Here is a 14,964-nt window from a genome sequence, read left to right as displayed (position 1 = left end):
CCAACTCTGTGTGACCCCATAGACGGCAGCCCACCAGGCTCCCCCGTCCCTGGGATTCTCCAGGCGAGAACACTGGAGTGGACCTACATCTGTTCATTTATACATAGCCAGACTGGGAGCAGGCACGACACCATTACAGATGAAGCTAGTGAGCAGCAGAGCTGGGATCTGACTCTGACATCTGCAGTGTTAACTCCTGTATTGTAATGCCAGTCCCATGCTGTTGCCTTTCACAAGCCTGCACAGGGCGGCTCTTCTGGCCACTGAGTCTCAGCTCAAACAGTGGCCCCTCAGGGAGACCTTCCAGGGACTGCTCTCCAATCTTTTTTCCTCCATTCCCACTTGGCACTCTCCAGCATACCACCTTCTTTTATTTTCATAGCTTTATGATGTATCTGAAACTGTTGCTAACTTTTGTTTACTTGTTTATTGTTTATCCTCCTTCATAAGCTTAATGTAAGCTTCCAGACAGCAGGGACCTTGTCTATCCCATTAATTCCTGTGTGTCAGACACATAAGTGGAACCTAATTAATACTTGGTGAATGAATAAATAGTCAGCCAGGACAGAGTTCACACTCAATTGGATTTCATCTTACAGAATTAAAAAAGTCTCCAAAAGTATATTGTGGCTAGAAACAGGGACCCTCTGTATTTCAGTTCCTGAAATGATCTATTAAAAGTGGTGTTGACGACCTCTAATAGTCCCAAAGCAAACCAGATGGCGAAATGGCAAGATCTGTGTTGTGGTGTCAGTCGTGTCCAACTCTGCAACTCCATGGACTGCAGCATGCCATGCTTTCCTGTCCTTCACCGTCTCCTGGAGTTCGCTCACATTCATGTCCACTGAGTCGGTGATGCCATCCAACCATCTCATCCTCTGTCACCCCCTTTTCCTCCTGCCCTCAATCCTTCCCAGCATCAGGGTCTGTTCCAACGAGCCGGCTCTTCACATCAGGTGGCCAGAGTATTGGAGCTTCAGATTAAGCATCAGTCATTCTAATGGATATTCAGGGTTGATTTCCTTTAAGATTGACTGGTTGGATCTCCGTGCAGTCCAAGGGACTCCCAAGAGCCTTCTCCAACACCACAATCTAAAGCATCAGTTCTTTGGCGCTCAATCTTCTTTATGGTCCAACTCTCATATCCATACATGACTACTGGAAAAACCATAGCTTTGACCAGACGGACCTTTGTTGGCAAAGTGGTGTCTCTGCTTTTTATACTCTCTAGGTTTGTCACAGCGTTTCTTCCAAGGAACAAGCGTCTTTTATTAAAACACAGTAATTCTTTATGGGTCTAGCATGTGTTAGGTTACACATCTTATTAATACCCTCCACCCATTCCGCAGCATGCATCTGCAGGAAAGCTACACTGTCCCTCTTCACTGCTCTAGTTACTTTTGTCAGTTCATCTTTCTTGAGATGGAGCAACCAGGACAAAACCTCAGGTACAGAAGCACCACAGCTTTGTGTAATGCCCCAAACTCCGCGGGTCTCTGGACAGAATAAGCACACTTGTTTAAGCCAGAGGCTCTCAGCTGGTGTACCATGACAGCTCTTCACAGGAGCACTGCAAATTTCAGTCCATGTGTCACATGCTTTTTTGCTTCAGGTAAATATTAATGTTGTTATTATTTGTGCAATTCTGCTTAAGGGAGGCTACGCTTCTACCAATATGAGTTAAGAAACATGGTACCATATTAGATAAGACTGTTTATGTGAGAATGTTGTTTTGAGAGTATATAAAAGAGTGAGATCAAAGACGTAAATAGTTCTCTCAGTGTCTTGATGCTAAAGAGCAATCATGAAACAGTGTAACCCATGGATACTCTCCGGCTATGAGTATCGCTGTGCCATAGTTATACCATAATTATTGCTGAGATGTGTGGAGTCTTTTTGAGTCTTTTAATCCTCTTAAACATGCCACCAAATTAGCTAGTAATCAAAAGTGTTCCATGAACACAGAAGTTAGGGATCACTGCGATCGGAAACCATATGCAAGAGTTCCGAATATTTTTTCTGGGTCATAGATGATGGCTCAGAACTCATACAATAAGCTGACTCTGCTTTCTAACTTTACTATAGATATCGCCTACATCAAATTTCATTTACCAGCTTTCTTCCCGCTCCGTGATACTTTTCTGTAGACAAGCCCACTTTCCTGAGCATTGTACTACCTCAAAAAGCCTCAAAAATTTCAGACCAGGAGTATGCATGCAGAAAAAAACTTAGTAATTTATTGCATGAAGGAAATGACCAATTTATTAACAATTTATTGGAGACCATACTTTGGGAAACTTTTCAAATGTACTGGAAAAACCCCTGAAAACTAAACTAGAGATAGAGATATACAGAGGTAGCTTGGGCACTGAGGAATTGTTACCCACCTGCACGCACCAGTTTTCTCGGCCTTGCTCAAACAGCTATTTATAATCTTGCCAAAGAGTGAATAGTAAAGGCTAAAAAAATGCTCAGCTTAGCTGTGAAGGTCACCATTTAGGCTAAATTCATAGGCTTAGGGAAAGAAAATTGAAAGCAAGGAAAGGGGAAGAGGAAAGAAAGCGGAGAGGAAAATAGAGGTCAGAATGAGAAGAAAGGAGGAAGGGCATCTCCCTCCATTCCTGGGCTGTGACCTCAGCTGCTGTTCAAAGCAGCACAGGTAACCACTGTGTACTCAGTACATTGACAGTCACTCTGGGGGATGAAAAGAAGACAAGACCCTTGTCCTCAAGAATTCACAGTCTGGCTAGAAAGATAAAGTAATCTATAGGAATCAAGAGTGTTGAATTGTGAGGTCCTACTGGGAAAGGGAATTCAGAGAAGGAAGAACTTAGTGTGAACAAAATAACCAAAGAGGCTCTCATGGAAGTTTCAGACACAAGTTGGCGTTGAGGATGAATAGGATTCAATAAGCAGAGGGAAGAAATTTACAGAGAGAAGGAAAAAGGTATGGCTTGGAAATCTATGAGAAGGTCAGAGCGGGAGAATTTAGTTAGTCTTTTTAAAAAAAATGGTTTAGCATTTTTATGCCCCAAAGACCACAAATAGAAAGGATTAAGCATCAGTCAAAATGAAAAGGAAATGCGGTCTTCATAAATCAGATCCTCACCGTTAAGGTGTTAGGGAATAGGCTTCAGTTCCACTCAATGTTTTTCTCCCAGTACTGCTAGGTAGTTTTTTTAAACCGCATAATGAAGAATTGGTGACATTTATAATAAAACACACAGAAACAGCTCACTATGAGTTACTTTGCTCATTTGGTAGTCTAGTGACATAATCTATGGCCTCAACTCAGGTAAACATATTTAAATATACATACCTGCCCATCTCTCTATGTGTTCTTACCTCAGGTTCCTTGGGATTTGTGTAAAGCTATTTAAGGAAAAATAAACAGCATTTAATTTCTGAAATTAGATTACTCCTCACAGAATACATTTGCTATGTGAAGAGTTCAGTCTGTGCTATATTAATTGAGTACTAAAATACATATATGCATAGATTATATATATCTTGAGATATACATTTCAAGCTAGAGGTGGAATAAGCTCTAATTTTGTGAACATAGAGAGGCTTTAGAGTATTCCATGAACATTGACTATAAGGAAATTGATAGCCAGGTATTTTATAATTACTGTAGCTGAGCTACAAATAAATTCTAAATAATTGGCTGTGGTTTTAAATTTTTAAAATAATTTATACATCTAAGACTCTCGGTAGTATTGTCTCCTATTTTCCTTCTGTTCTTAATGACATATACCATGCTATACCCAGCAGTATACAAAACTTCAGCAAAGTCTGCAACACTTCAAAAACAAGGAACTTTGAGTCTGTAAAGTAACTGAGAAAATGAAATCCTGATAGCTAGTAGATAGAACAGATAGTGTATCCTATATATTTCCTCAGTTATTATAATATGCCAAAGAAATATATAGACTATGACATTTTAGTAAAAGTTCTGATAGAGTTTTTTTTCATTCCAAAATGTCATAGGACACACAATGAAATTCAGGGAGGATGGGACAGAGTACACAGTTGAACCTTTCACTTGCCAAAAGACAATGAAGCAGAGACACAGGCTTAGTTTAAATGTGTACTTACTGTTAGTACTGCCATGTGTAGCTGTAAGAGAAGAGAAAACTGTTGTTACTACACACTTGCACCTGTGTTATTGTTTTTTTCAATAAAGTCTAGTTAAACTATGACATCAGAGATGTTCCACAAATTTGGGTAGAAAAAATATTCAAAAGGTCAGAGAAATGGATACTAATCCATTCATCCAAGTGAGTTCTGCTGGAGAGGGGAAGGATGAAAAAAAAGATAACTATACTTGTACATTCTAGTCTGGGAGGCAAAAGATACACAAAATAATTCATGATAAGAGTTAAATATGCCATAAGCATCTCTAAAACATTTTGCCCTTGGAAAGGAATCTACTAGAGTTAAAAATCTGAAGTCTGATATGAGTTCTACAAAACCCCTGACCTCCCTACATATACATTACAAATTAGATTCTCTCTGTTTGAAAGAATAACAGAATACATAGATACAGAGACAGAATCAAGTCTATCACAAACTTTTAAACACTGTGATACAGATGAGAAAATTTTCAGGACCATAACTTCGTATCAAATTATTCACCTATTTCACCCAAAGGACTAAAACTTTAGTGACGCTGTGTGGCCATTTTGGTTACTGCATACAGTTGATTTTAAGACTACCCAGTGAAACTCTAACTTACATTATTTAATTAATACCTCATTCATTCATTCAAAAGTAGAAATGGCCCCTGATCTCAGGGAACATGCAGACCAGCAGGAGAGGACAGAAACACACACACACACACACACACACAGGTACATCATCACAAGTGTGTTAATTGCTATGAAGCAGTAAAGGTTGTGAACATTAAACAGATGGACAATCTAGGCTGGGAGAAGGGTGGCAGGGGGCCGGGGCTTGTCAAGGAAAGCCTTTTGGAGGAAGTAAATATTTAGGCTGGGACATGAAGGATAAATTGGAATTAGCCAGATAAAGGGTGTGGGGTAGGGAAGAAACTTTTGCAGGAAAAGTAACAATATGTACAAAGGTTAAAGGCACTCAGCATGTTCTAGAATCCTTGTGTGGCTTGAACTTGGTGAACAATGGTGAGAGTGATGCCTTAGAAAGTGTGATTCCTAGGCCAGCAGTCTCAGCATCACTTGGAACTCGTCTGAAATGAAAATTCTCACACCAGAAATTTGGGGGTGGGACCTGGCAATATGTGTTTTACCAGGCCCTCCAGGTGACTCTGATGCAAGCTAACATTTGAAAACTGCTGCCTTGGATTATTAACTCATTTAATTCTCAAACAACCCTGAGGTAGGTTCTAATATTACTGTAAAGAAACCCTAAGAGGTAGGTTACATGCCAAGACACAGGAATTAAGTGGCAGAACTAAGATTCACTTCAGGCTGGCTTTTTCCAAGCCTTGAGCTCTTACCTACATTGCACTGCCCCTCAATGATGGACACTCAAGAAATGTTGCTCAATGAATGGACAGGAGAATGAATGAGTGCTGTTTGGTGTACTGATGATGGCCTTCTACCCCTCTCAACCCATCTAAATACTAAGGGCCTTCAAATCGCAGGAGTCATTTTCTCCCAAAGACTTCCCTCATGCCTCTCGCTGGCTGTAATCCCACCTTTCCCATACTTCCTTTGCACATGATCAGTATCTTGCCTTTGGCATTATATCACTTTCTAATGAATATCATGATTATTTATACTTGTGATAAAGATGATTTTTTAAATAAAAATATCAAACTGATATGAAAAAACTCAAAGTTTAATAGCCCATCCTGGCACAGGTAGAGACCAATCAGAAAAGGTGCCAGCTTAGCCTTAGGCTGGGTTCCTGGAAGCTCCCCCTGAGCCAGCTGTCATCCCTTTAGTTGCTAGGTTATGGAACAGTCTGGGGAGATCCAAGACTGCCCAGAGACTGGGGGGGTGAGGGGGAGGACACGGTGGGAGTCGTTTGGGGCCTCAGAGAAGCATTTATTGAGCACTGGATATAGCGTACTTCAGTATTTTAACAAAAGGTACAGCCACACCAGTGTTCACTAGCTGATCATCAGTTGTGCATATGAATGTCATTCATCTTCTGCCTTGGTCGTAAGTTCTTTGTGTGCACAATCTCAAATCTGTTTTATTCTTCCATTCCTCAACCTCCCGGTCAGTGTCGAATAACTCATAAGTAATAACTGTTCAGTGAAAAAGGAAATGTATCAGTGCAACTAAATAATCCAATGCAAGGCTTACTCACCTTCAGTTTTCTTAAAGGAATAGGAATTGAAAAGGGGTGAAAAGACACAGATGGGGAAAAGGAGGGAGCAGCGGTGCACAGTCCATTTATTAAATTATCTCTTCCACTAGACTGGAGCTTCTCATTTTTATACCCTTTGCAGCTGTCTTGGGCAGTGAGGAAGATCTAATGCACTTAAAATTCAGGCTGCATTTTTCAAAATTCAAGCTATAATACTAGCTATTTTGAGGGAACAGGTTATATACATGTGCCAAACAGAGGCAATGAAATAACTAACACAGAATAAAAATCAAGTATTCAATTCCACTTTTTCCTTTCATATCTGCACATTGCATTGCCACAATTTTGAAGCAGCGCAGTGTGCTGAATGCCAGATTCTTGTCTCCCCTGTCCCACATCCTGTGGGTCTCTTCCAGTGACTTCAGAGGAAATTCTGTGGTCAAAAAGATATGCGTATGTCAAAGAGAAAACTGAGGGTGTCACTTCTAACTGATGTAAACGAGACATCAACAGGACAACAGAGACACAAAGTAAAAGAAGCTGGTTCATGAAGGCATATGTAGGAACTGGTGTACTGTTAAAACACAACAAAATAAAGGCTAAAATCTTCTTTTAAAGGGATAAAGGGTGAGTCTTTGATCCTGGTATAAATTTAAAGACATTCTTACGTATCTCTTTTCCAAAGCATCAAAACAACCTTGAATCCTGTCAAGAAATAAATACCTGATGTCAATTTGGATCAGATGCAAAGTCAAAAAGAATCCTAAGTACAAAACTAATTTACTTTTTTTGCTTTGAAATGCTTTAAGTTGATAACCACCTCACCTTTCACCCATTTAATCATTTTCTAGAAACTCCTAGTATGTCTTAATGTATTAACAGTACTTATAATAAATAATACGTAAGCAATTTTGAGGTAGGGAATCACATCTTATTTTTCTTTTTGCATCCTGTAATGTTTAGCGCACTAACATGTATTTGATAAGTAATCAAATTTTGATTGATATTTTTCTTCCTTGTATAAAGTCTGTATTCTTAAAAAAAAACAAAACTAAATCAGTACCTTAAAATAACATTGGATAATTGTTACACATTTCTAGGAAGTTGTAAAAAAAAAAAAATACATGGAAAGAAAGAAAAGAAGAAGGCAACAGTTTTAAGGAAATGATCTTACCAAATAAAGTCTTATGGGTAATTTCAGCCATAATAAAAATAATGCTGTTTAACTTTGGTGGAATTTCAGTTACTTACCACTTGATAATATGCAGTGACCCAGGACATTTTTTATCTTCTCGGAGGATTTTTAAACTGAGGTCTACAAAAATAGAAACATAGCCTGCTGTACTAAAATTGTCCATGCTAAATAAGGGTATTTCCTTTCATGATTTTATTTATACCACTTACTTAGTTTTATAGCTTATAAAAACATTTTGAATCTCTAAATGTCTAATTTTAAAGCAAATCCTGTGTTGATGACTGGCTTAGTTCCCGTTTTTATTATAGATTAGCAGTCTTCTCTTCTACAGTGTACACAACTGAGGTGGTTGTGAGATCAATGTGTCACTTCTCTGCTTCTGCTGAATTTTAAGTTATCATGAGGTAGTACTGAGACCAGCTATATCAAGCAATTTAAAATATACACCTCAATCTCAAATCACTTATCTGGTATTTCTCTCAGTGGGGGGAAAAAAAGGATAAGAAATTTTTCATGGGTTATTCCTCAGATATTAATTTCCATCTGAAATTCAACCACCTTACTATAGGAAGGAAGAATAAGAAAAGCATTAACAGTCTGGTTTAAATTAGTCTAAAATTGATTACTGATTCATGTATGACTTCGTATAAATCACTTCACCTTTTCATAGTGTTTTCCTATTCTAAAATTGATGTTACCTCTGTTGCTGTTGAGGGATATGAAAATTATTACTGGGCATTTTGATGGCATGTGCTACTTTAAGTACAAACACTGAGAGGAAAATATACAACTTCCATTAAAACTATCACAAAAGATAAAGCTGTAAACAATGGTATTGCCCTCCATGCATAGGTTAGTGATTGGCACACAGTAAGTGCTTAATTAATTACCCCAAACGTGGCTTTCTCTAATTCTATATTCCAAACAAGAGGAGAAATGACAATTATATGCTGCATAGAAACATTTTCACTATTACAGATTTCTATCCTGGCCAGAAGAGCACAACACAAATGAGGCTGTCACAACTGCAAATATGCTTTTGTGTTTACAGCACACATGGATTTCACTGACGCTCATGTAGAGAAGCAAATGGTGTTTAAGAAAAAATAAATTGGAATGAGGCCTAAGTTATCATTAAATACAGATGTGAGAAACAAAGTAAAATTAGATTTTGAAAAATAACATCTTACAAGGAAACTTGTAGCCCTCTAAGCCCTCTATATTTATTTTCCAAATGATACTCTCCCACTTTGGTGACAAATCAGCAAGATTTTCTGAATGGTTATCACAATCTAGCTTTTTTTAAAAATAAGATTTTTGGAAAACTGAAGAGTCCTAGCGAGGTACATTCTTCTTAATACAAGAGAAGGAAAGGAGACAGAAACAGCTTGTAATACAAGGAAATGAGATCATAAATTTAAGGACATAAGAAATAAAAGGAGGGAAACTAGAAGAGAGAGAAAATGGAGAAAAGAACAGAACCGATTGGAATAGCAATTGTTGACATCTCCATGTCAATCAACAGATGGGTTTGGGATGGGTATGCATTTTTTTCCAGCTTATTTCTACATGTGAACAGAAAGAATCTTTAAAAACTTCTCAATTAAAGTTCCTCAATGCGGAAGCCTGTCTCAAAGTTGACACACAAAACAGTGCGAACGTACAGCGCCCACAGAGGTTCCAACCTGGCCGCTGCTTTTGTGGGTGTGGTTTAGAGTTACTGGGCTTGTCCATACAGATTTCTTTCTTCTTCAGCCTGTCATTTGGTATCTAGCCAGGAACTAATGGTTCCTACAGGTAAAACCACTACACAAAGTAAAATTAAAATGGAAAATGAATTAGCAAATTGATCCTGACAAACAGGCCCATGACCTGAAATTAGCACACTCCATGAGAAATTAAAGTGTACTCCTGCCAAATAGAGGGAAAGGGCCGCACCAGCCAAAGTAACCATTTAGTTAGACTTTACCATCCAAATGGCGTTCTCCGTAAGAGCTCTCTGGAAATAGGCCCCGTAGATACGTTATACACGAGATAGAAGTAGCAAAAAGTTTCTTCACCATTATCAGTGACTCATGCTCGTTAGTGATTTGAGATGGGAAAACTGTTTTCTAGGAGGGAGGAAAAAATGAAAAAGATTAGTATTCTTTAATATTTTCAGCCCATCATGTCATTACCACAAGCAAAATGGAAAGACTTTTCAAGACCTCAAGTCTGATACCTTTTGAGATAATCAAAAGGAAACAAGGCTTTGAATATTGCTTTAAATTAGATTTTCACTGGCAAGGCAGAGAAGAAAGGTAGAGACAGGTATTCAAGTAAGTCAAGACTAATATAATTTATTTTACAATGATCTGTGGATTTGAGGCAAAACTGGGAGTCTGATGATGTGATCTTCCCTTCCACACACTCCTCAGAAGGCGCTGCAACCCGCCCTTCGCCCCCTCCATTCTGTTCTCTCCTCTCCAGTAGCCAAGCAATCCTATCGTTGGCCTCATCTCAGTCCCCATAGATGCGACTCTACTGCAGTGTCTGACACTTTTGCCCACACTCGCTCTCAGCTTCCGTAACACTATTTTCTTGTTTTTTTCCCCCATCTATCCTCCATAGCTATTTCAGTCTCTTTTTTTTTTCCTTCGGTTTTTCTGCATTTTCTGGGTGTTGCTCCCACCCCAGAATTGTCTCCAGTCTTTTCTCTTTCTATAGCTCTCTCTTCTTGAGTCATTTCGTCTAGTCTCATTGCTTTACCTGCAGCCAGTACAGAGAAAATGTCCTTATTTCTGTTCTGAGCTTGACTTCCATGTCTATTTTCCCAACATCTATGCCCAGACCACTTTGTAGACCTCTCAGTTTCTCTCTCTCACCCTGACTGAAACCTGATCCCAAGCTTCAATCTCAAACAAATGAATCAAGTGTCCACTTCAGTCAAATCATCCAAGCCAGACGCAGAGTCACCTTTGGCTTCTCGCCCCCCTCCATACTCCATATCCAATCACTCAGTACTCTTAATGCTATCTAGAAGCAACTCGTTGTCTCCTTTCTCTTCTCGCTGACTTGGCTCAGGACGTGCTCATTTCTCCCCTTTACTACTGCAGCAGCTTCTGACCTCCCTGCCAGTCATTCTTTTCAATCTGTCCTTCATGTTGCCGTCATCATTCACTTTAAAGAATACAAATCTTATCATGACACTCCCAGTGTTCACACAGGATAGAGTTCAAGTGTGGCATTTGGGAACTGTCAAACCTCACCTCTGCCCAGTTTTCTTGCTTCATCTCCCAGTGACCCCCCTTCATCCTCTCCCACGCACCCTACTCTTTAGCCACACACAACTGCTCTTCATCGACTATTCTGCTACCACGTGTTTTCACCTTTTGTGCTTTGCTTAAGCAAAAGTTCTGCACTGTAGGTGACTCTCACACATGAAGCTGAGCACAGGAAACCTGGCACAAATGAGTTCTACTGCATGACTGCTCCTATACAAGATACAAAAGCAGGTGAGATGAGTCCATGTTACTAGAAGTCAGGATGGTAAAGCTCCAACAACCTTGTTCAAATTCAGAGGTCTTTAAACTATGGTATGCAGTTTCAACTGTTCAGATTTAGTAATTCTGTTACCTGGAGGCAGGCACTACCCACGAATATGCCTTTAGATGAAAGAGAATGCCCCCAAAGCTTCTCTGTATCCAGATCTGGTTCTAGAATGTCTTCTGGACATTCTGGACATGATTTTGCAATGTAAGCTGCTTCCTGGGTACACTATATAGTGAAAACGAATTATCAGTTCATCCTTTTGGTCAAACTACATTATATTCAGTTTTTAAAAAGATATAATTATTACTCTTGCATGTATGAGAGGAATTTGGGGGGAAAAATTAATAGAGATCTTAAAGCCAGCCTAAGGCTATTTATTTGTATTCTGTAACCAGTGGAAAGGCAGCAGGTTTGATCGGGTCAGTAGAATAATTGTTTTAGGAATATTAAGCTATAGTAGAAGTAGGAAAGATCACAGTTCAAAGGGAATTTGATATGGAATGTGCACATGTCTGCATGTAAGTGTGTAAAATTTTATAGAAAATTGCTTTTTGTACCCATAGATTCTGAGAAATTAAGGTTCTTTGGGATTAATTGGGTAATAGCTGGCATGATATGCATATATAATAACTTACTGAAAATATGCCAAAACTTAGAGACAATACTTCAGTAATAACCATCTGTAAAATTAAATAATCTAAAAATATAAAGACATTTATTTTAAATATGGAATCAAAAGGGCCATTTGTAGTAATGAAGATCAATGGTTGGAAAAGGCCTCTAGAATTGTTATTTTTCTATACTCCAGGAATTTTTTTCTCAGCTCAACTGGTCTAATATTTTGAGCGGTATCATGCACATTTTCATAAATGTCTAATACATGAAAATACTGTGGCTTAATAATAGAAAACTATTATAAGTTATTTTAATCAGAAAGTGTGCTAATGACGTAAGTAATGTTGGACAGCTCAACTGTCAAGCTGTCTGTGTGTGAGTCGCTCAGTCGTGTCCGACTCTTTGTGATCCCATGGACTCTAGAGCTCAGCCATCAAGTTACATGTGTGTGTGTTAGTTGCTCAGTCATGTCCAACTCTTTGCAACCACATAAACTGTAGCCCACCAGGCTCCTCTGTCCATGGGATTCTCCAGGCAAGAATACTGGAGTGGGTTGCCATTTCCTTCTCCAGTGGATCTTCCCGAACCAGGGACTGAACCCGGATCTCCCACATTGCAGGCAGATTCTTTACCATCTGAGCCACTAGGGAAGCCCTATGGCAAGTTATAGTATTTCTCTGAGCTTCAGTTTTCTCCTTGTTTCAAGGCTTAATTGAAATAATAATACCAAGCCCTTGGCACAGTGTCCAGCACATGTAAGTGCTGAATAAATGTTAGCTTCTATAGTAATTATTGTTGTTTTCAGTAAAAAAAAATAGCAAAATCATACAGTCACTTGAAATTTGCTGGGAGAAGTAGTTCATGCAGTCCAAACTACAAAGACAAAGATCTGTTTATATCAAAAGGTCAATTTGTTAATTGACAGCGCAAAAAATAACTGCCAAACTGATTGCAATTCATCTACCCAGCTAAGCATTTTCACCCCAGGAAGGAAGCACACTTAGGAAATCCGATGAGATCAGGAGTCTGCTTGTTGAATATACTGAATTCAAGCCAGAAAGATGACGGCTTTCTCTCTGCCCTAATTCTCCTTCAACTTCAATCCTTCCTACCTCTGCTACAGCTTAATATTCTTAAAACAGTAATTTACTCAACTGTCCTGGTAAAACTGCTGACTTTCCACTGACTGCAGAATAAAGCATAGGCTCCTTACTTAGCATGGCTTTTAAGATCCACACTAATTTGTCCCCAAAGTTCCTATTCAATGAATTTTCCTACTTCTGTCCAACATGATGAAGCCCCACTCCAGTAAGGATGGGTTCTTTGTTACTCGCTGAAACACGCCATGCTCATTACTTATTTGAGCCAAGGCATATGCTAGTTCTTCCTCATGGAATTCTCTTCTCTCTCCTCCATCCTAATCTTTTTCATTATTTAAGGCCCACCTTAAATCTTGTCTCCTTCCTGAGGAATATACAAACCATTCTAGTCTATACAACAATCCCTAAATTTCTATCGTTTGTATTGTTTTACTCTTGTCACAAACATTTAATGCATATACTGCATTGTATATTGACTTACCTCCAGTAAGTCATTTCCCCAACCAGATTATAAACTTCTGGAACATGAAGATTCTTTTTTTTTTTTTAATTCTCTCAGAAAAGAACACAGTGTTACATATCTATTACGTAATACTAAGCTCTCAGTGAATAAATGAATGGTTCATTAATGGCTGTCATGGGACAAGATAAACTGCCAAGGTGAGCCCAGCAAGGCTGCCTGGCCCTGGCGTGCTCCCCCAGGGTCCTAGCTTCTCTCAGTGCCCTCTCCTTCAGTTCTTATAATTGCATCAGTGTGTATCAGAAGCTTCCTAATTGTGTCAGGAAGTGAATGTCTAACAAAGAACCTTTCTCTTTAAATCTTTTTTTTGGTTTCTGATTTCTTTTACTCTTGCTGTTGTCCAGTCACTCAGTGTCTGACTCTTTGCAACCGCATGGACTGCAGCACGCCAGGCTTCCCTGTCCTCCACTATCTCCTGGGGCCTGCTCAAACTCATGTCCACTGAGTCAGTGATGCCATCCAACCATCTTGTCCTATGTCTTCCCTTTCTCCTCCTGCCTTCAATCTTTCCCAGCATCAGGGTCCTTTCCAATGAGTCAGTTCTTCACATCAGGTGGCCAAAGCACTGGAGATTCAACTTCAGCATCAGTCCTTCTAATGAATATTCAGGATCGATTTCCTTTAGGATTGACTGGTTTGATCTCCTTGAAATCCAAGGGACTCTCAGGAGTCTTCTCCAACACCACAGTCCAAAAGCACCAATTCTTTAGCGCTGAGCCTTCTTTATGGTCCAACTCTCACATCTATACATGACTACTGGAAAAATGGTAGCTTTGACTATACAGACCTTTGTTGGCAAAGTAATGTCTCTGCTTTTTAATATTCTGTCTAGGTTTGTCATAGCTTGTCTTCCAAGGAGCAAGCATCTTATAATTTTGTGGCTGCAGCCACCATCGGCAGTGGTTTTGGTGCCTGAGAAAATAAAATCTGTCATGGTTTCCATTGTTTCCCCATCTATTTGCCATGATGGGACCGGATGCCATGATCTTCGTTTTTTGAATGTCTCATGAGATGAACCTTCATCTGAAGATGCTTCGAGCCTGAAATCTAGAACTCTTCCCTCAACTGGTAGTTCTCTGGACTTATAACTTCACAAAACCCTTTTACTCTAAAAGGTCTAGATATATAAACATGAAATAAGCACCCAGGAAGTTACTTCGTAGGAATCTATTCTAATTTCCTGAACATCCTCAGTCCATTAGCCAGTTAAAATGTAGACATACTCTGCCAGGATATTATGTGCCAATTAACTGATAAAGCTGCTATTTTAAAAAACACCAAAGATTAAAGTCATGATTCTGAATTAACTCACTAAATAGTCATTGATTTTCTTTTAATTCTTAATAAATACCTTAGATGTCTTGTGAATTCTGATAGAGCGAGAGAGCTGAACAGTGGCCATGATAGTAATGTATCAGGATTCTTTTAACAAATCTAACCTGCAGAAAAAAAATTAATTAGAGACCTTGCCTAACATAATCCTTTTCTTGCATATCTTCCAAAGAACTGTATAATTAGCAGTTGATTGTCTTCTTTGGAAAATCAGTTTAATAAACATCTCCACTACCAATTTTCTATAAATTAGAGTAAGATCTCTGGATTAGTTTTTCCAACCACCCAAGGAAAATATAAGTTGACTTACTAGTTCCCAAATACATTTGGAGAATAAATTACAAATCCCCTAAAGGTTCAACAATGTATTT

General features: G+C 39.0%; 1 protein-coding gene across 1 annotated transcript in view; it reads right to left on the bottom strand.

The window, feature by feature from the left end:
* Positions 1–14,702, bottom strand: part of HORMAD2 (HORMA domain containing 2) — a 57,137-nt gene extending 42,435 nt beyond the window's left edge. The window contains exons 1-6 of the mRNA XM_068990167.1: positions 14,613–14,702; positions 9,465–9,606; positions 7,552–7,615; positions 6,969–7,005; positions 4,099–4,119; positions 3,346–3,372 (exon numbers count right to left, since the gene is read on the bottom strand). Coding sequence (XP_068846268.1) covers positions 3,346–3,372; positions 4,099–4,119; positions 6,969–7,005; positions 7,552–7,615; positions 9,465–9,606; positions 14,613–14,663 — 342 coding nt within the window. The 5' untranslated portion in view covers positions 14,664–14,702. The remainder of the gene's footprint in view (positions 1–3,345; positions 3,373–4,098; positions 4,120–6,968; positions 7,006–7,551; positions 7,616–9,464; positions 9,607–14,612) is intronic.
* Positions 14,703–14,964: the final 262 nt, after the last annotated feature.

This window comes from Capricornis sumatraensis, chromosome 17 (assembly GCF_032405125.1).
Source record: "Capricornis sumatraensis isolate serow.1 chromosome 17, serow.2, whole genome shotgun sequence".
In the NCBI taxonomy this organism is placed as follows: Eukaryota; Metazoa; Chordata; class Mammalia; order Artiodactyla; family Bovidae; genus Capricornis; species Capricornis sumatraensis.
Note: the sequence above shows the minus strand (reverse complement) of the source record. Positions and strands in the feature narration are given on the sequence as shown.